The sequence below is a fragment of the Colobus angolensis genome, unplaced genomic scaffold, assembly GCF_000951035.1.
Source record: "Colobus angolensis palliatus isolate OR3802 unplaced genomic scaffold, Cang.pa_1.0 Scaffold10, whole genome shotgun sequence".
In the NCBI taxonomy this organism is placed as follows: domain Eukaryota; kingdom Metazoa; phylum Chordata; class Mammalia; order Primates; family Cercopithecidae; genus Colobus; species Colobus angolensis.
This window is the reverse complement of record NW_012110919.1, coordinates 6,639,456-6,661,619: the sequence shown is the minus strand read 5'-3', so window position 1 is coordinate 6,661,619 and position 22,164 is coordinate 6,639,456. Positions and strand designations below refer to the sequence as shown.

The 22,164-nt window shown below is 39.3% G+C and overlaps 1 protein-coding gene across 4 annotated transcripts in view; it reads right to left on the bottom strand.

The window, feature by feature from the left end:
* Window positions 1-22,164, bottom strand: part of METAP2 (methionyl aminopeptidase 2) — a 45,017-nt gene that overhangs the window by 8,423 nt on the left and 14,430 nt on the right. For all 4 annotated transcript variants that reach the window (XM_011934090.1, XM_011934105.1, XM_011934098.1 and 1 more), the window contains 4 exons: window positions 14,858-15,019; window positions 13,956-14,137; window positions 13,001-13,095; window positions 4,432-4,528 (listed from right to left, as the gene is read on the bottom strand). In XM_011934090.1, the coding sequence (XP_011789480.1) occupies window positions 4,432-4,528; window positions 13,001-13,095; window positions 13,956-14,137; window positions 14,858-15,019 (536 nt within the window). The remainder of the gene's footprint in view (window positions 1-4,431; window positions 4,529-13,000; window positions 13,096-13,955; window positions 14,138-14,857; window positions 15,020-22,164) is intronic.

The window sequence follows — 22,164 nt, the reverse complement described above, 5'->3', positions numbered from 1 at the left end:
GAGGCCAAGGCAGGCAGATCACCTAAGGTTGGGAGTTCAAGACCAGCCTGACCAGCATGGAGAAACACCGTATCTACTAAAAATACAAAACAAAACAAAAAAATTAGCTGGGCGTGGTGGTGCACGCCTGTAATTCCAGCTACTCGGGAGGCTGAGGCAGGAGAATTGCCTGAACCCGGGAGACGGAGGTTGTGGTGAGCTGCAATCATTCGCCATTGCACTCCAGCCTGGGCAACAAAAGCAAAACTCCCTCTCAAAAAAAACAAACAAACAAACAAAAAAAAACCACTCCCTCTCAAAAAAAAAAAAAGAAAGTATGAGTATCATGGAAGGATATCTAATGCTATGATTTTTATTCTCCTCCACATGTGCTTTCACACTGAGAGGAGCCACTAGGGAAAGGCTGAGTATGTACAGAAAAAGAGTAATAAGGTGGTATCTCAAAGGAGGTGGGAGGATTAACACTGAAAAGAAGATCCTTAAAGCAGTATTTGAGCTGACAATTTTTAAAAATTTTAAAAAAGAAAATACTGTATAGAAAAAAGAATATTTCTTCCTTAAAGAACAGAGATAAAAACATAAGAATAGGGAGAAGGTGGGCAAATCCTGGCATTTGCCAATCCCGGCATTTGGTCACATTCTTTATGCAACATTAGAGTGCTAGGCTTGTTTGGCTATTTTTCTCATCAGGTAAGTAATTTCCTGAGATGCGAAGAGCAATTTGGAAGAGCCTGAATAAGCACTGTATTTGTGGCACTAATCCCTGAATTGGGGTGAGAAGGGGACAGAATGGCAAATATCTGTTGCATACTTAAATAAATTCCAGGCACTATCACATAATTGACATTCTCAAAACAAACTAGATACCATTAACACTATTACAGTCAATAAACTTGGGTATTCAGGTTATAGATTTATCTAAGACTCCAACTAAAAACTGCCTGAATCCCAAAGTGTGTTTTCTTCATTAACCCACACCTCCTACCTAAGTGTGAGTGAGTAACATCAAGAGTATTCTGGGCCGGGCACGGTGGCTCATGCCTGTAATCCCAACACTTTAGGAGGCCAAGGTGGGTAGATCACCTGAGGTCAGAAAGTCGAGACCAGCCTGGCCAACATGATGAAGCCCTTTCTCCACTAAAAAAAAAAAAATCCAGAAATTAGCCAGCATGGTGACACACGCCTGTAATCCCAACTACTCGGGAGGCTGAGCTTATAGTCTGCACCACTGCTCTCCAGCCTGGGTGACAGAATGAGTAAGACACTGTCTCAATAAATGAATAAATAAGTATTCTGCTTTGCACTTGTGTTCACAGCATTAGAGATCTTCTCTTTTTTTTTTTTTTTTTTTTTGAGACAGAGTCTAGCTCTGTCGCCCAGGCTGGAGGTGCAGTGGCGCCATCTCGGCGCACTGCAAGCTCCGCCTCCCGGGTTCACGCCATTCTCCTGCCTCAGCCTCCCGAGTAGCTGGGACTACAGGTGCCCGTCACCTCGCCCAGCTAGTTTTTTTTTGTATTTTTTAGTAGAGATGGGGTTTCATCATCTTAGCCAGGATGGTCTCGATCTCCTGACCTCATGATCCGCTCATCTCGGCCTCCCAAAGTGCTGGGATTACAGACTTTAGCCACCGCGCCCGGCAGCATTAGAGATCTTAAAGAGAATATCTGAAAATCAAATAATAAGGACGTTAAAGATATAGATGAGAGAAGAATTAAAGCTGCTGACACAGGGTCTAGGCAGGAGGAAGGGAAATGAAACCATGAAGAACAATGAAATGGAAGAATATCTTGATATCAAAAAACATATATAGACTGGGCATGGTGACTCACGCCTGTAATCCCAGCACTGTGGGAAGCTGAGGTGGGCGGATCATGAGGTCAAGAGATCGAGACCATCTCTTGACCTACTCTACTACAGTGAAACCCCATCTCTACTAAAAATACAAAAATAAATTAGCTGGGTGTAGTGGCGCATGCCTGTAATCCTAGCTACCTGAGAGACTAAGGCATAAGAATTGCTCAAACCTAGGAAGTGGAGGTTACAGTGAGCTGAGATCATACCACTGCACTCTAAACTGGGCTACAGAGTGAGATTCCGTCTCAAAAAAGAAAAAAAATCATACATATTAAAAACAAAAAGAAATAAAGACATAGAAGAAATAAATAAAAAAGTAAGGAAACGAAAGAGCTAGAAAAAAAGACTAGCTATTGTTTAAGAGTCTAAGACTGGGCTGGGAGCAGTGGTTTATGCCTGTAATCCTGGCATTTTGGGAGGTCAAAGCAGGCGGATCATCACTTGAACCTGGAGTTCAAGTCAAGACCAGCCTGGGCAACATGGTGAAACTCATCTCTATTTTTAAAAAAATACAAAAATTAGCCAGGTGTGACAGTGTACATCTGTAGTCCCAGCTACTCAGGAAGCTCAGAGGTGGAGTGCTTGAGCAAGGGGATTGAGCTGCAACCGTGCCACTGCACTCCAGCCTGGACAACAGAGGAAGATTCTTTTTTAAATTTTTTTCCCAGACGGAGTCTCACTCTGTCGCCCAGACTGGAGTGCAACAGTGCAATCTCGACTCACTGCAACCTCCGCCTCCTGGGTTCAAGCAATTCTCCTGCCTCAGCCTCCCAAGTAGCTGAGATTACAGGTGTGTGCCATCACGTCTTTTTTTTTTCAGTAGAGACAGGGTTTTACCATGTTGGCCAGGCTGGTCTCGAACTCCTGACCTGAGGTGACCCACCCACCTTGGCCTCCCAAAGTGCTGGGATTTACAGGCATGAACCACCAGGTCTGGCAGACTCTCTCAAGAAGGGTTGGGCACGGTGGCTCATGCCTGTAATCCCAGCACTTCGGGAGGCCGAGGCGGGTGGATCACCTGAGGTCTAGAGTTTGAGACCAGCCTACCCAACATGACGAAACGCCGTCTCTACTAAAAATACAAAAAGCAGCCGTCTGTGGTGGTACACATCTGTAATCCCAGCTACTCGGGAGGCTGAGGCAGGAGAATGGACTGAATGGCTTGAACCTGGGAGGCAGAGGTTGCAGTGAGCCAAGATCACGCCACTGCCCTCCAGCCCGGGTGACAGAGCAAGACTCCACCTCAAAAAAAAAAAAAAAAAAAAATTAGCCAGGCATGGTGGCAGGCGCCTGTAATCCCAGCTAATGGGGAGGCTGTGGCAGAACTGCTTGAACCCAGGAGGCAAAGGTTGCAGTGAGCCGAGATTGCACCATTGCACCCCAGCCTGAGCAACAGAGCAAGATTCTGTCTCAAAAAAAAAAAAAAAAGTATAAGTCTGGTAATAAATTTCAGTATTTAGACATTAAAGAGGACTGTTACGTTGGTGGTAACTGTCTATATAGAAGGCACGGTCAGGTTCCAGAGGAAGAATCACTTCTGCTCTTGGTAGAAACACATAATGGGCAATAGGAAATGCAAAGAATGCTGAATGGTGTGAATTTACTGAGTAAGGGGCAAGAAAACAACATAAGTCTCCACTCAGAGTCTACAAAGAGAGACAGAATTCTGTTAAAGGAAATATAGAAAATATTCTACAAAGAAGTTATTAGAACAGGGTCACAGAGAAAAATGACCACAGATGAGGGAAGAGGATGGTGGCTGAGGGATGATCAGACAGACCTGGGAGCTGGAGGAGGACTGGACTGACAGAGATTAACGCACAGCACCAGAAAGCACAGGGGACTCTGGGAGTATATACCTGAGGTAGTCACTGGTAAAGATTAGAAAGCAAAGGGACTTGGGAATTAAAGTGATACACAAGGAACTGGCCTCCAAATTCTGAATGTGATTCCAAAAAACCACAGGCTAGGAGCAGTGGCTCACACCTGTTATCCCTGCACTTCGGGAGGCTGAGGCGGGAGGATCGCTTGAGTTCAGCGGTTCAAAATCAGACTGAGCAACACAGGTAGACTTCGTCTCTACAAAAAAAAATCAGCCAGGCACGGTGGCCCTACCCAGGAGGGCTAAGGTGGGAGGATGGCTTAAGCCTGGGAGGTTGAAACTACAGTGAGCCGTGGTTGTACCACTGTGCTCTAGCCTGGATGACAGAGAAAGACCCTGTCTTTAAAAAACAAACAAAACAAAAAACAACAACAACAAAATCACAATGAGTCATCATCAATGGCAAGAGACCTGGCTTCTCTCAGCCTTGATTTGACTAGTCACAGAAAACTGGCTGCGCATTTTGGTTGCCCTAGGATATTTCCTCAGGTGTTTTCTTATCAGCTAATAGTGTGGCTTGGCAATAGTTTCCAGTTAGTTACAACAGTACTCCTACCATGCTCTAAGCGGGTCATTTCCCCTGTCTTCTTTCCTTGAATTCCCAAGACAGAAACATGAAGCAGCTGACTCAAAGAAAGCACTCGACAATAGTCTGTAAAATCAATTTCAAAATAAGATATATTAAAAGAATATACCTTGATATGTCTTCCCATCTATTTCAACTTCATAGGACTCCATAACTTTTTGGATGGCCTCACCAACATCACACAGACGAACATCGATTCCAGCACACTAAAAAAAGAGTAAAGTATGCTTTATTATTCAAAGTGCAAAATTTTCATAGCAACTTAATTTTGTAACATTTAAAAATAAGGGACAATCAAAAACTGCTTTGTACATAGTAATTTCCTGTTTAAAATACTTTGCAGAGGATTATGGGAGGATAGTGAAGTATTAAGCACCAGGAATCTGCCTCCCTAAATAGATAACAACTACACTGACAAAATCTGTCTAATGTAACTACTTGGGAACTTTGGAGTCTACTGAAGCCTTGCAACTTCCAGGGGAATAATGGGATGGTCAAGCGTGGTTAACTTCCATCCATTTCAGCTCTCAGCACAGTAGCAGCACTACTACACACCGTTCCATAAGCTCGTGGTTGGCTCATGTTCCTGGAGCAACATGCACACAGCTTGGGGGTATGTGAGTGGGCAAAATAGTCTATGTCCTAAACATCAGGGATCTGTGCTTTGATACCTAGTTGCTGCTTCTGGTCACATAGGCCCAGATATAGAAGTGGCCACTGTTGTTGCATCTCCCCTCATAGTTGCAAACCTCAGCTCTTACACACCCCTGTGGCTGAAGTGACTTTCAGCAGATTTAAATGGTGAGCACCCCTTTCCCCTCCACTCCCTCGCACACAGCATGGCCTCCAGCTCACACTCATTTTTCTTTTTCTCCCCCTTCAGGGCCCAGATATTAAAGACTAGGTCATTCAAAAACAACTGCATGTATAAGAAAATCGTAAAAGTGAGCGCACATGCCCAGGGAAAGACCTGAGAAAACCTGAAGTTTACACCTCAGGTGGATGCTTGGCAGAGACTGGCTACAAGAATCAAAAACAAAAAAACCAACACAAAAAATCTAAAAGAAATGCTGGGGAAGGGGGAATATCTGATTTTCAGAATTACCACATTACACTGAAATATGCAATGTTCAACATAAAGTCACAAGGCATATAAGGAAATAAGAACACCCATCAAAGGAAAATAATAAATTGACAGAAACTATCCTTGGAAAAAAAAACCTGATGGCAGATCTACTACTAGACAAAGCCTTCAAAACAACTCTTCTAAAGATGCTTAAAAAATTAAAGGAAGACATTGAGAGAGCCAAAAAAAAAAAAAAAAATGTATGAACAAAATGAAAATATCAAAAAAGAACAGAAAACCTAAAAGAAAAAAAAAAATTTCTAGAGCTGAAAAGTACAGTAACTGAAACGAAAAATTCACAAGAATTCAAAAGTATTTGAGCAGGCAAAAAAAAAAGAATCAGCAAACCTGAAGATAAGGACAAGGGAAATCACCAAGTCTAAGAATAAAAAAGATTAAAGTGAACAGAACCTCAGGGACCTGTATATCAAGTAGACCAATATATGTATTATGGAAATTTTCAGAAGAAGGAGAAAGGCAAACAATATTTGAAAAAGTAATGGCTGGAAACTCCCCAAATTTGATGAAATACAAGAATATAACATCCAAGAAGTTCAAAGAACTCCAAAAAAGATGAACTCAAAGAAACCCCCACACACACACACACAAAAACATGATAATCAAACTTTCTAAAGGACAGAGGGAAACCTGAAAGCAACAAGAAAGAAGTGATTCACTATATAGGAGGGATGCTCAATTAGATTTCAAGCACATTTCACACTAGAAACTTTGGAGGCTAGAAGGCAGCAGTGCACATATGCAAAGTGCTAACTAAAAGAAAAAAGCTGTCACCCATGAATCCTATCTGGGAAAACTGTCCTTCAAAAGTGAGAAAGAAATCAGGCTAGGCATGGTGGCTCATGTCTGTAATCCCAGCACGTCGGAAGGCCAAGGTGGGAGGATCACTTGAACCCAGGAGTTCAAGACCAGCCTGGCCAACAAAGTGAGACCCCCATCTCTACAAAAAAGTTTTAAAAATTAGCAAGGTATTGTGGCACATGCCAGCTACTTGGGGAACTGAGGTGGAAGGATTTCCTGAGCCCAGGAGGTCGAGGCTGCAGTGAGCCATGATCATACCACTGCGCTCTAGCCTGGGCAACAGAGCAAGACCCTATTTCAATTTGAAAAAATATATATATTAAAAAAATAAGTGAGGGGGAAATTAAGATTCCCAGATAAAAGCTGATGGAGTTAATTACTACTAGACTGGGCCTGCAAGAAGTGCTCAAGAAATGCCCTGCAAAGGATACTACATAGTAACTTGAAGCCATATGAATTTTTAAAGTCTCAATGAAGTAAAATAAATGGTCAATTGTAACAACTATTATTCTAACAATAGTCTGCAAACACTGTTTTCCGCATGACTTAAGGAACTAATACATTTAAAAAAAAAATTTTTTTTTTTTTGAGACGGAGTCTCGCTCTGTTGCCAAGCTAGAGTGCAGTGGCGCAATCTTGGCTCACTGCCACCTCTGTCTCCTGGGTTCAAGTCATTCTCCTGCCTCAGCCTCCTGAGTAGCTGGGACTACAGGTGCGCCACCACACTCAGCTAATTTTTGTACTTTTAGTAGAGACAGGGTTTCACCATGTTGGCCAGAATGGTCTCGATCTCTTGACCTTGTGATCCGTCTGCCTCGGCCTCCCAAAGTTCTGGGATTACAGGCGTGACACACTATGCCCAGCCAAAATTATTTTTATTCTAAAAGCTAGTATAATTATAACTTTGGTTTACAATTCCATATTCTATTTTCTACATAACTCAAGAGACTAATTCATTTAGAAGAATTATTAGGCCAGACACAGTGGCTCATGCCTGTAATCTCAACACTTTGGGAAGCCAAGATGGCAGGATGGCTTGTGAGCAGGAGTTCCAGACCAGCCTGGGCAAGATAGCAACACCCTGTATCTAAAAAAATTTTAAATGTTATTTTATTTTTACAATTAGCTGGGTGTACTGGTACACGCCTGTGGTCCCAGCTACTTGGAAGCTGAGGCAGGAGGTCTGCTTGAGCCCAGAAGGTCAAGGCCGCAGTGAACTGTGTTCATACCACTGTACTCCAGCCTGGGTAACAAGGGAGACCTGTCTCAAAAAAAAAAAAAATCCTGACAAAGGAAAACCTTGAACCTGATGGCTTCCACTGGTTAATTCTAACATTTAAAGAACTAATACTACTCCTCAAACTTTTCTAAAAACCTGAAGAGAATACTTTCTTTTTTTTTTTTGAGGCTGAGTTTCACTCTTGTTGCCCAGGCTGGAGTGCAATGGCACTATCTCGGCTCACTGCAACCTCCGCCTCCCAGGTTCAAGCAATTCTCCTGCCTCAGCCTCCCTAGTAGCTGGGATTACAGGCATGTGCCACCAGGCCCAGCTAATTTTGTATTTTTAGTAGAGACGGGGTTTCTCCATGTTGGTCAGGCTGGTCTCGAACTCCCGACCTCGGGTGATCCACCCGCCTCGGCCTCCCAAAGTGCTGGGATTACAGGCGTGAGCCACTGCGCCCGGCGGCAAAGACACTATAAGAAAACCACAGGCCAATATTCTTATGAACACTGATGCAAAATCCTTAATAAAATATTAGGAAACCAAATTCAATTGCATATTAAAAGGAATACACACCATGACTTAGTGGGATTTATTCCTGAAATTCAAAGATGGTTCAACATAAGAAAAACAGATCTAATACACACATTAACAGAGTGAAGAAAAATAACCATATGACTGCCTGAATTGATGCAGAAAAAGCATGACAAAATTCAACACCCTTTCACGATGCGAGGCTCAACAAATTAAGAACAGAAGTAAACCACCGCAACATAATAAAAGCCATCTATGAAAAACCTACAGCTAACATCATACTCAATGGTCAAAGATGGAAAGCTTTCCTCTAAGATCACAAACAAGGCAAGGAAGGCTATCTACTTTTGCCGTTTTTACTCAACATAGGTCAGAACAACCAGGCAAGAAAAATAAAAAGGCATCTAAATTGGGATGGAAGTAAAACTATCTCTGTTCACAGATTATATGATCTTACCTGTGGAAAACCCTAAAGATTCCACACAAAAGAAGTATCAGAATAAATTAATTCAACCAAGTACAGGATACAAAGTCAAAACATAAAAATCACTTGCATTTCTACATACTAACAATGAACAATCTGAAAAGGAAATTACAAAAATAATTGCATTAACAATAGCTCAAAAAAAAAAAAAAAAAACTTAGGAATTAACCCCAAGGTGAAACACATTGAAACACATATACAATGAAAACTATAAAACGTTGCTGAAATAAAGACATAAATGGAAACATATCTGATAAGGTTTGACTCTGTGTCCCCAGCCAAATCTCATCTCAAATTGTAATCCCCACATGCTGAGAGAGGGAGGTGACAGGATCATGGGGGTGGTTCCCCCATGTTGTTCTCATGATAGAAAGTTCTCATGAGACCTGATAGTTTTATAAGCGCCTGGCATTTCCCCTGCTTGCAGTTCTCTCTCCTGCTGCCATGTGAAGAAGGTCCTTGCTTTCCCTTTGCCTTCTGCCTTGATTCTAAGTTTCCTGAGGCCTCCTCAGTCATGTGGAACTGTGGATAATTAAACTTCTTTCCTTTATGAATTACCCAGTCTCAGGTATTTCTTTATAGCAGTGTGAAAATGGATTAACATAACATCTCATGTCTATGAATCAGAAGACTTAATATCGTTAAAATGTCAATACCATCTGAAGCCATCTACACATTCAACACAATCCCTATCAAAATCCAGTTGGTGGTTTTTGCAGGAAAAAAAAATCCTAAATTTATATGGAATCCCAAGACATCCTAGATAGCCAAACAATTTTGAAAAAGAACAAAGATGGAGAATTTACACTTCTCAATTTCAAGATTTACAACAGAGCTACAGTAATCAAAACAGTGCGGACATCAGGCGCCAATAGTTCATGCCTGTAATCCCAGCACTCTGGGAGGCTGAGGCAGCAGGACTGCTTGAGGCCAGGAGTTCAAGACCAACCTGAGCTTGTCTCTATAAAAAACAAATAAAATTGATGGATATGGTGGCATGAGCCTGTAGTCCCAACTACTTATGAGAATGAAGTAGGAGAACTGCTTAAACCCAGGAGGTATAGGCTGCAGCAAGCCAACATCACGCCACTGTGCTCCAGCTTGGGTGACAGAGCAAGACCCTGTCTCAAAACCAAAACCAAACCAAACCAAACCAAAAAAACCCAGTGTGGCATTGGCATAAAGATAGACGTATAAACCAATAAAATAAAATGAACAGTCCAGAAATAAACCATCACTTACAAAGACGAATGATTTTTTTTTTTTTGGACAGGGTCTTGCTTTGTCACCCAGGCTGGAATGTAGTGGTGTAATCTTGTCTCACTGAGGCCTCAACCTCCCTGGGCTCACGTGATCCTCCCACCAGAGCCTCCTGAGTAGCTGGGACCACAAGGATGCATCATCACACCTGACTAATTTGTTTAATTTTTGGTAGAGATGTGGTCTTGCTATCTTGCCCAGGCTGGACTTTAACTACTGAGCTCAAACGATCCTCCCACCTCGGCCTTCAAAAGGGCTGAGATTATAGGCATGATGCACTGTGCCTGGCCCAGATGAGCTTTGACAAGGGTGTCAAGACCATTCAAAAGCAAGAGAACAGTCTTAACAAATGGTGCTGGGAAAACTGGACATTCACATGCAAAAGAATGAATGTGGACTCTTACTTAACACCATATAAAAAATTAACTCAAAATGGATCAAAGACCTAAGTTGAAGACCTGAAACTATAAATACCTTAAAAGGAAACGGAGTAAACACTTCATGACCTTAGATTTAGCAATGATTTACTGGGTATGACACCTAAGGCACAAGCAACAAAAGAAAAAATAGACAAACTGGACTTCATGAAAACATTTTATGCTTCAAAACACAGTATCTGGAGTAAAAAGGTAACCCACAAAATGAGAAAAAATATTATATCTGATACAGGATTAACATCCAGAATCTATACAGAATTCCTAAAACTCAACAACAAATGAATCAATTAAAAAATTTTGGCAAAGAGCTGGGCATGGTGGCTCATGCCTGTAATCCTAGCACTTTGGGAGGCCGAGGTGAGGGGATAGCTTGAGCCCAGGAATTCAAGATGCGCCTGTGCAACACAGCAAGACCCCCAATCTGAACCCTTTTTTTTGAGACGGAGTCTCGCTCTGTCGCCCAGGCTGGAGTGCAGTGGTGCGATCTCGGCTCACTGCAAGTTCCACCTCCTGGGTTCACGCCATTCTCCTGCCTTGGCCTCCCGAGTAGCTGGGACTACAGGCGCCCACCACCACACTCGGCTATTTTGTTTTTTTTTGTATTTTTTTGTATTTTTAGTAGAGACAGGGTTTCACTGTGTTAGCCAGGATGGTCTCGATTTCCTGACCTCATGATCCACCTGCCTCGGACTCCCAAAGTGCTGGGATTACAGGCGTGAGCCACTGCACCCAGCTTTTTTTTTTTAATTAAAAAATAAATAAATAAAAATGAGCAAAAAACTTGAATAGACATTTCTCCAAAGATATTTTAAAAACAAACAAAGAAAACTACCTAGAAAATAGTAAGTGTTGGCAAGGAAATGGAAAAACTGGAACCCTTCCTTGTGTATTGTTGGTGGGAATGAAAATGGTACAGGCAACGTGGAAAGCAGTAGAGAAGATACTCAGAAAGTTTAAAAAGATAATTACCAGATTCCCAAATCCACTTCTGGGTATATACCCAAGAACTGAAAACAGACCTTGAAGAGATTATCTGTACACCCATATTCATAGCAGCAATATTCACAATAGCTAAAACTTGGGAGCAATCCAAGTGTCCATCACTGGATGAATGGATGAAGAAAAATGCGGTATATACACACAATAGATTATTTAGCCTTAAGTAAATTCTGACATATGCTACAACATAGGTGAACCTTGAGTATACTGTGCTAAGTGAAATAAACCAGTCACAAAATAACAAATACTATATGTTAGTATATGAGGTACTTAACAGCAGTCAAAATCATATATAGTAGAATGGTGGTTGCCAGTGTAGGGGGAGAAGAAGAAATTGGGAGTTAACTGTTTAATGAATATAGAGTTTCAGTTTTACAACATGAAGAGTAAACAGAGATGAATGGTGATGATGGCTGTACAATATTATGAATGTACTTAATACCAATGAACAATATACTTAGAAATGGTTGGGCGCAGTGGCTCATGCCTGTAATCCCAGCACTTTGGGAGGCCAAGGCAGACAGATCACTTGAGGTCAGGAGTTCGAGACCAGCCTCGCCAACGTGGTGAAACCCCATCTCTACTAGAAATACAAAAATTAGCCATGTGTGGTGGTGCGTGCCTGTAATCCCAGCTACTTGGGAGGCTGAGGCAGGAGTATCACTTGAGCCTGGAAGGCAGAAGCTGCAGTGGGCTGAGACTATGCCACTGCACTCCAGCATGGGCAACAGAGTAAGACTCATCTCAAAAAAAAAAAAGTTATTATGGTAAATTTTCTTTAATGTCTATTTTAACTGCACTTTCCTCCAATAAAAAAAAAAAAAAAAAAAAAAAATTGGGTGGGTGGGGAAAACCTGGGCTGTACCAGAGCTTGGTGGACAGAGAGGGATGAATCAGTTGAGCACAGAGGATTTTGGTGGCTATGAAAACACTCTGTATGGGCCAGGCGCGGTGGCTCACACCTGTAATCCCAGCACTTTGGGAGGCTGAGGCGGGCAGATCATGAGGTCAGGGGATCAAGACCATCCTGGCTAACACAGTGAAACCCTGTCTCCACTAAAAATACAAAAAAATTAGCCAGGCGTGGTGGCGGGTGCCTGTAGTCCCAGCTACTTGGGAGGCTGAGGCAGGAGAATCGCTTGAACTTGGGAGGCGGAGCTTGCAGTGATCTGAGATTGTGCCACTGCACTGCAGCCTGGGCGACAGAGAGACACTCTGTCTCAAAAAAAAAAAGAAAAAAGAAAATACTCTGTATGATACTATAACGGTAGATGCGTTTATATTTGTCAAACTCCTTAGAATGTATATTACTAAGAATGAACCCTAACGTAAACTATGAACTTCGAATAATTGTGATGTGGTCAATGTTGGTTCAAATGATTTTAACAAATATACCTATGTGGTGGGGATGCTGACAATGGAGGAAGTTGGGGAGGGGTGGGAAATCTCTGTACTTTCTGCTTAATTTTGCTATGAATCTAAAATTGCTCTAAAAAAGAACCACAAAAAAAACCATTGCCAACTGACAGGCAAAAACAGATCCAAACTCTGTTTTAATAAATTTTAGCAAAGTTCAAGGGTAACAAACAAAAAAACAAACAAAGAACCACCTTTGGTACACAATCATACAATTACCTGCTTAAAACCATAAGGACAATGGATCAGTTTTATTTGTCTTAATTAACCAAAGATCTTAAACAGGCCTTAAAAGTGCTTAAATGCTGTTAAGTGTTTAAAAGACCTTAAAGTGCTCAAAATACTTGGAATGAAATGGTGCTTTAATAAAAGTTCACATACCTTTATTCCAGTGTTAGTAGCATCTTTTACAGCTTTTAATAATGTATCATATTTGGGATTAAAAGTGACAGTAAAAGCACAGTCAATAATCCTACCTGAAAGAGAAAATTCCTTTTAATTTTACTTATCAGCTTGTCAATTTATCTACTTTACAGCATTTAATCTATTAATCTTGCTAGTTTAACATATAAATAGAATGAAGGCTCAAATGAAGGCTGCACTCCAAATACCCACAGATCATTCATAATCAAAGAGACAAAATGTAGAAGTATATAAAGGATTCAGAATAGAAAGAATTACAGGGTTAGTATATATTACTCCAAGACAGCACCAGTTCAGTGCTCACCCTGGCAGTTATACAAACATATAAACAGAAATAAAACAAATACAAGGAAAGACTAGGGAAATGAGAAATAGCAACGCAGGGCAGAGAAAGTATATGGGGCTCTGACTATAGTATTACTTTTCCAAGGTCATGAAACCTTAGGTAAGTATTTACTCTAAGCTTGCTTTCTCACTTGTAAGTAAGATAACGAGGTGCTTACCTAATCGGGTTTTGGAGAGAATTCAAAAAAGCAAACATGCATATAAAGGCTGATAAACTTAAATATTCTGAATAAATGTTATTATTTGAATAAAAGAGGTATGAAACAATGACCTGAAGGTAGGATAATGTCTTTTATGCCTTGATACAAAAGGTAATAAACCTTAACTACCCAACAGTTTTCATTTTATTCCACTTAGTAGTATGCTTTCAAGTAAATCTCACAACTGCCTCTCTCTCCTTGTAAGTGCACTAAATTTTTTTTTTAAATCTGCCTCAACACACCTTTACTAATGAAGGGAGGAAGCAAAAACAAAACTTGGGAGTTCAGTATTTACCACTCCATTTAACAGAGACAAAAACTAGTTTTCCAGGAGCAGGCTGGGGTAGGAATTTTCTGCAAGAATTTACCACTTATATGTGTTCCAAAGTCTATTTTACAGATGTCATCATACTGTAATACTGTTGTGTCACCGGCATTGGGAGTATAATGGGCAGCACAATTATTGAGAGAGCATCCAGCAGGAAACGCCAGGCCTGCATTTAATCCATTCTCTTTTATTAACTTGCGTGAACAGTCTTCCAACTTTTCACTAAAACAAAAAAGCAAAAGGAACTTGTTTACTTTTACATTCTTATTTTTATATATTAATACCATACAGTTCATCAAGTTCAGAAAGTTTACCAAAAACCTTAAATACTTTCTGAGAATGATGTGAGCACTTTCTGAATATAAATAACAGTCCTCTGATGCTATGAAAACAGCTTATCTTTAGAAGACAAGGAATTTGATTCTGTTAGAAACAGAGGAAACACAATCCACTTTTAACTAAATTTACTAGAAAGTAAGAGTATAACTTAGACCAATTTAAATGCTGATCTTATTTGTTCATATTGTATATTTTTTAAATTGTAGGAATCAGAGAATTACATGTTATACTAATCATTTATCAAAAGGAAAAACTAGAGAAATAATTACTTGGTTTTGTTACTGTATTATCATCATGTTCTGTGTCTGGGCAATTGCTCCAATACTTTTTTATTTCTTAGTATGAATTGTTAGATAGGAAAATAACATTTCCAGACAGAAAATAATCAGTAATGACTGTGCACAAAATAGGGTGGCTGAGGTGCCAATGTGTACTCCTCTTCTTGGTTTTCTCACAGTGACACTAAAATAATCTAGAAGACATTTCTATAACCTTTACTTAAAGATTTAGCAAAGTGGTAATGAAAGCCAAACATTATAATTGGAGAGTTAGTACTTATAAACATGTTTTTATCATGTTCTTACAAAAAAATATTCCTTTTACCAGATTTCTATCATTGTCATCCCAGGCTTGATCCAGCTCATTACGTATTTTCTAACTTGTCGATGTGCTTCTGCGGCTTCTCGAAAATCATTCCAAATCTCTTCACTTGCCTGATCTAATGCTTTCTTTTCTTCACTTGTAGTTCTCCAAGCAGCTGTTCGCCTTTAGAGTGGGCATAGCATACTATTAGTCATAAAACAGCAGAACAAGCATAAAAGCTGAGGGAGATACAACTATATTAATAAGACAGTTCAAATAAAAATACATTACATATTCAGTTTATGTCAACAAAGTTTCTGAAATACAAAAAGCCAAACACTTGCAACCAACCCAAATGAAATTAAAATCATTTTAAGACTCTAAGGGAGGAAAAAAATCCTCCTGTGAGATTTCATTCAGTCAGAGGAACTAACACCCTGACAACAAAAAAAGATAACAAAAGAATCAGAAAAGTCTGAAGAGTCCTAGAATCAGAGTAGGTAGGAAAGAGTCATCCTTCCACCTGAGGTCTTATATACTTTAGAGACTTCAAAGGAGCACAACAACAATTTGCATTTAATTTTGCCAACAGGGTAACTACTAACTGAAGAAACTGACTTGGAAATCTGCATATACGTCCTCAAAACACATATTACATGGGTGTGCTGGGTTTTTCTAATTGTATATATAAATATAAGAGGTATTCTTCCCTGAAAGACATGGCTCACATTTTAAAACTGCCAGTGTTTTTTTTTTTGTTTGTTTGTTTTTGTTTTTGTTTTTTTTTTTTAAACTGCCAGTGTTAACGAACTTCTTTTTTAAGAGACAGGGTCTTACTCTGTCACCCAGGCAGATGCAGTGATGTGATCATAGCTCACTATATCCTCAAACTCCTAGGTTCTTCCTGCCTCAGCTTCCCAAGCAGCTGGGAGTATATAGGTGCATACCACCACACCCAGCTAATTTTAAAAGACTTTTTATTTAAAGAAATGGGGTTGCTATGTTGTCCAGGCTGATCTCGAACTCCTGCCCTGAAGTGATCCCCCTGCCTCAGCCTCCTGAGGGGCTCGGATTACAGGCGTGAGTCACCCCATCTGACAGAATTTTTTATTTAATATCTGGGAATGAGATCCATGATTCCCTGTAAGTAGGGAAAACATTAACTGCTTTAAAACGATATATTTTTTAAAAATCTAAACAACTTTTACACTTTCTTAAATACTGATTACACAGTTTGCAACTTAGTGATCACCAAGTATAAATTACACAAGTGTAAAAGTGATAACTTCAAGGTATTGCTATTTGCCTCCCCTGCTGTTTTGTAAATAAAATTTTATTGCAACATGTGCCCACTCATTTACGTACTGTCTACAGCTATTTTCATGCTACAATGGCAAAGCTAAGTAACACTCAAGGCCTAAAATATTTACTACATGCTCTTCGAAGAAAAAGTTCACTCAACTCTGCCCTAAACTACAGACCCTGGCCAAGGTGGGAGGATCACTTGAGGCTAGTAGTTCAAGACCAACCTGACTCTGTCTCTGACTCTGTCTCTACCAAAAAAAAATTAGCAGGGCATTGGGCTTATCCCTGTAATCCCAGCTACTCAGGAGTCTGAGGCAGGAGGATCACTTGAGCCCAGAAGTTCAAGGACACAGTGAGCTATGATTGTACCACTATACCCCAGCCTGGGCAACAGACCAAGACCCTGTCTCTAAAAACATAAAATAAAAAATAAAAATAAATAATAAAGAAAAAAGAAACAGAATTAAAGAAATTCTTTTGCTCAAAGTCTCGAGTTCAAATAGAAAGTTATTAACAATACAAGAAACCTAGCATCAGGGTCTATAATTCCAGACTCCCCAAAAATTCCTTATAAGTGGACTAAAAATTTTTTTTAAATCTGCCTCACACCTTTACTAAGAATATTATTTTCCTACATTCGATCTTATTTTGTTCAGTCAATTAAACAAAAGTATAGCAATTAAAGCCAGGCACAGTGACTTACTCCTGTAATACCAACAGTTTGGGAGGCCAAAGTGGGAGGATTGCCTGAAGACAACAGTTCAAGACAATCCAGGGTGACACAGTGAGACCCTGTCTCTACCCAAATATACACATACACATATATATATACACACATAAACACACACACACACACACACACACACACACACACACAATAGGGCAGGTGCAGTGGCTCATGCCTAAAATCCCAGCCGTTTGGTAGGCTGAGGCAGGAGGACTGTTTGAGCCCAGAAGTTCAAGGCCAGCCTGGGCAACATAGCAAGACTCCATCTCTACAAAAAGAAAACACAATTTTAGCCAGGCAAGGTGGTACATGCCTGTAGTCCCAGTTACTTGGGAGACGGGGTAGGAGGATCACTTGAGCCCCAGAAGTCCGGCTGAACTGAGCTATGATCTCACCACTGCACTCCAGCCTGGGTGACAGAATGAGATCCTATCTCAAAAAACAGTAATGACCAGGCGTGGTCGTTCACAGCTGTATCCTAGCACTTTGGGAACCCAAGTGGGGCAGACTGCATGAGATCAGGAGTTCGAGACCAGTCTGGGCAACATAGCAAAACCCTGTTTCTACTAAAAATACAAAAAGTTACCCAGGCATGACAGTGCATGCCTGTAGTCCCAGCCACTCCGGAGGCTCAGGCACAAGAACTGTTTGAGCCCGGGAGGCAGAGGTTGCAGTGAGCCAAGACTGCACCACTGCACTCTGGCCTGGGCAACAGAATGAGGCCCTGTCTCAAAAAAATAATAGTAACAATTAAAATGTATGCATATATCACATAAAGTCCTTCCTTTAAAAACTGGTACTTGAAGGATAAGAAATAAGGCACATTTTAACTCTGACTACAAGAAGGAACTATAGTTGATTCCCAGTTGATAGAGAAAATTCTTACAGAATAATATCACCTAATAAATGCAGAAGGAATGAAAGAATAAAAAATCCACCATTTTGCCGTTACCAATGAAATAACCCATAAAAGCAAGGATCATCAATGGATATTAAAAGAATTAAGTGAAAAGTTGTTAAGAAAAGGATATTCCTTTCTTCTCAAGTTTGCATAAACTAAATAGGAAGAAAAGGAAGGAAGATAGATACTCCAAATGATACCAAAGTAGCCCCACAGATTACTTGGAAACTGCAAAAAGCAAAAAAAAAAAAAAAGACTTGGCCATCACATTAATCAAGAGGTAAAACACAATAAAACAGTAGGATAGCCTGACATTACATCTAATATAGCAGAATGTGGTACAATGTGAAGGTCATAATCACTTATTTCATACCTCTGTCAAAAATGTTTAACCTAAATCCAATCTAAGCCCATTAACACCTAATTCCAATTTACAGAAAACACAGAAATAGAGAAAAAAGTTCAACATCCCACAAGGAAACAATCGGAGAAATCCCACAACATGAGATGTTCTACAACTGCCTGGTTGCTTCAAAGAGATGGGGCACTGAAAAGAGAAAAAGGTGAGGCCTCTAACCATATGCAATGAGAACCTCAAGTGGATCCTGGTTTTAGAAAGTAAACAAACATTACTATAACTATTAAAAATTTGTTTCAAAACTACTTGGGAGGATAAGATGGGAGGATAACTTGAGCCTAGAAATTGTAAACCAGCCTGGACAATCCAGCAACACTTCATCTCAAAAAAATAAAAATAAAAAAAGGTTTCAAGCTATGTGTGAGAAGAGTTCACAACAGTCGTCTGGATACACTCAAAACAACTACCCACAAGTTAATAATTACAAGAGGAAAAAATTAGTACACTTGAGAAACTGGCTAATACTTTAAACAAACGGTAAAAATCAAACATCACCAATAAGGAACAAATTGACATTTTATGTCTCTAGATGTAACACCCTGAAAAGGATACTGTATATACATTACCTGGTATTACAGCCAAAAATGCAGTCTGATCTCAAATGGCCCAGAAAAAAAATACTATGCCGGGTGTGGTAGCACACGCCTGTAATCCCAACACTTTGGAAGGCCAATGCAGGAGGATTGCTTGAGCCCAGAAGTTCCAGGCTACAGTGGGCTATAATCACACCACTGTATTCCAGTCTGGCTGACAGAGTGAGACCTTGTCTCAAAACAAAACAAAAAAAGGAAAAAAACCTATATATATACAGACTCACCAATTTAACATTTTTCACATTTGCCTTATATTTTGTCTTCCAAGGAGAAAATGGAATGTTATTTGTATATGACAATATGCATACTTGTTATATTTCACTGAGATAGAGAAGAAAAAAACAATGTGGCAAAACAAAGGAAATCTAGGTGAAAGGTATGTGGGAATTCTTTGTACTATGCTTGTAGCTTTTCTGGAAGTATAAAATTATTTCAAAATGAGAAGTTTTTTGGGTTTTTTTTGAGAGAGAGTTTTGCTCTTGTTGCCCAGGCTGGAGTACAATGGTGTGATCTCAGCACACCGCAACCTCCTCCTCCTCCCAGGTTCAACAGATTCTCCTGCCTCAGCCTTCCAAGTAGCTGGGATTACAGGCATGCACCACCACGCCCAATTAATTTTGTACAAAATAAGAAGTTTTTAAAAATACACTTAACCTAGAGTAGTTTCAAAGGTGAGTTATCTGTGATAATTCATTCACTTTCCAATAAAAGTTTATTAATAAAACAATGAAGGAAAGATACAAACTATATCAAATCTGTAAGAATACTGAATCTGATCTATTTGCAAATAGTCAAAACTGGTTATATGAATGTAAAAAGTATTGAGTTTTATTAAAAAGCAAACACACCATACTATCTTATACTTATTCTGTATTTCTCCAGGATAACATACAATACTGCAATATTTATGACAATTACTTTGAAAAGTATCGTAACATGTAATTAATATCTTCCCTTATTATTTCAAAAACAGAAGTTATTCTTATTTAATTTCAACAGAAGCTGAGAGTAAGGAAAAGGAAGTTTTTGAGGTTTACAAAAATCTCATTTTTTCATGTATTAAATACCAATTCAAATGTTGCACAATATTCACATTGTTAAAAGTATTAACAATCTGTTAACAAGTATAAGAAATCAATGGCTTTCCTCCACTCTAGAGAAACAGAAATGGGATTAAAATATTTAACTCATGTCACTAACAAAAACCATAAAATACTTAAGAATAAATTTAACTAAAAAGGGCTAGAACCTACCTGAAATAAAAATCGCATTAAGTGAAAAAAAGTACCAAAAACACTCCATGACACTGGATAAGACAAGGTGATAAAACTATCAATTTTCAGAAACTAATACATAAATACAAATGCAATTCTGATGAGAATTCTAACAAGGACATATTTGTGTGTGTGTGTGTGTGTATGTAAGACTACATGACTGAGAGTAGCTAAGTATTAAAAAGAATTGTTTGGGATATCAAATTAAAATGGTGTTAGCGTAAGAAACAGATCAGTGGAGCAGAGTAAATAATCCAGAAACTGATTCCATTACATACATGGGAATACAGCATGTGACAAAGGTGGTCAATTCAGTAGGATGGATTATTTAATAAACAATAAACTGACTTTTGCACTGGAAGGAAATATAAAATTAGTGCTCCCAACCTTACACAAAAAATTCCAGATTAAAGATGTAATAAAACACAAAATAGGTGTTCAAGAAAATCTAAGAGACTACTGGGAACTCGGAAGTATTAAACATGGACATATAATGCATTTAAATATTTAAAACTTCTGGAAGAGCAAAAGATATAAACAAAGCCTATGATCAAAAGATGCACGAAATCACTAGTAGTATAAGAATTGGAAATTATTAATATATTCTTTGATTAATCAATCTCACTCCTAAAAAATTATTTCAGAATATAACTACCAGTACATGAGAGAGAGAGAGAGAAAAATACACTACATATCCAGCTACCTATTTACCTAAGGAGGTTTACTGCAGAATGGTTATAGTGGCAAAATTATTGCAGACAAAAGCAATGGCCATCAGCTAGAGAATGGTGGAATAAAGTGTGGTACACTCACACCATGGAATATTATGAAGTCATTCAAGATAATAATATAACTATTCTAACTGACTTGGAGGAACTTCCAAGGGTTAGCCCTGAATGAGAAAAGATGGAGGAAAGTGTGCCTATGATTCCATTTTTGTGAAACAAACAATGATCAAACATTCCCTTACATAAACAGACAGATGTATACATATATGAGCATAGAAAAAAACATGGAAGGCTACCTGCTAGGTGGTTAACATGGGTCTGGAAGGAAGGAAAAGAAGAGGGAACAAGCAAAAAAAAAAAAAAAAAATTAAGAGATTATATTTTAAAATAAATGTGATCATATCATGTGTACTATAAGAATTTATTAATGTAAAATTATCTGTATCTGTGGCATTTTAAAAATAGGTGCTTTTAAGATAGGGACAACAGATGATTTCAAATTCAAAGAAAAGAAGCCCATACCATATAATTCCAGAATTTCACAGACTTATTCCCTAAGAACATTCATAACTGGAAATGAGGGAGCAGGTGGCAATGTAACAACAGTATGTTCTTTCTTCTTTTCTTTTTTACGCTTAAAAAAAAAATAATGGTGTCTTTATAGGCCAAGAAAACAAGAGCTACAGTAGAAGCTTTCTTAACCAATGACTGCAACCACTGGATTAAACAATACTCTTAATTCCCTCTGTAAAACATACTGATCAATGTCCACGGTATTATAAATACTGTGGGTGACAGGTTATTACTCTAAATAACAGGAACTAGCTTGCTTTATGTTTACTACACATCTACTCTTCCAAGTGCTATGCATATATATCATTCCTCACAATGACCCCACAGAGTACCCATTTTATGGATGAGGAAATAAAAGCACAGATGTGATAATTACTTGCCCAAGTCACAAAGCTAATAAACATTAGAACTGGGATTCAAATGCAGATAGTTTGGTCCCAGCTTCCATGCTCTCAATATGTCTGCATAATGCCACTTCTGCTAACCATGTGAAATGTATCCTTACAGAACACCTTGAAGAATCAGGTGAATTTGTTCCCAAGACTGTTATGGTAATGATGTGATTTAATAATGTTATATTGACTAGGTGTGGTGGCTCACCCCTGTAATCCCAGCACTTAGGGGAGGCCAAGGCAGGCGGATCACCTGAGGTTGGGAGTTCAAGACCAGTCTGACCAACACGGAGGAACCCCGTCTCTACTAAAAACATAACATGGGCCGGGCACGGTGGCTCAAGCCTGTAATCCCAGCACTTTGGGAGGCCGAGATGGGCGGATCACAAGGTCAGGAGATCGAGACCATCCTGGCTA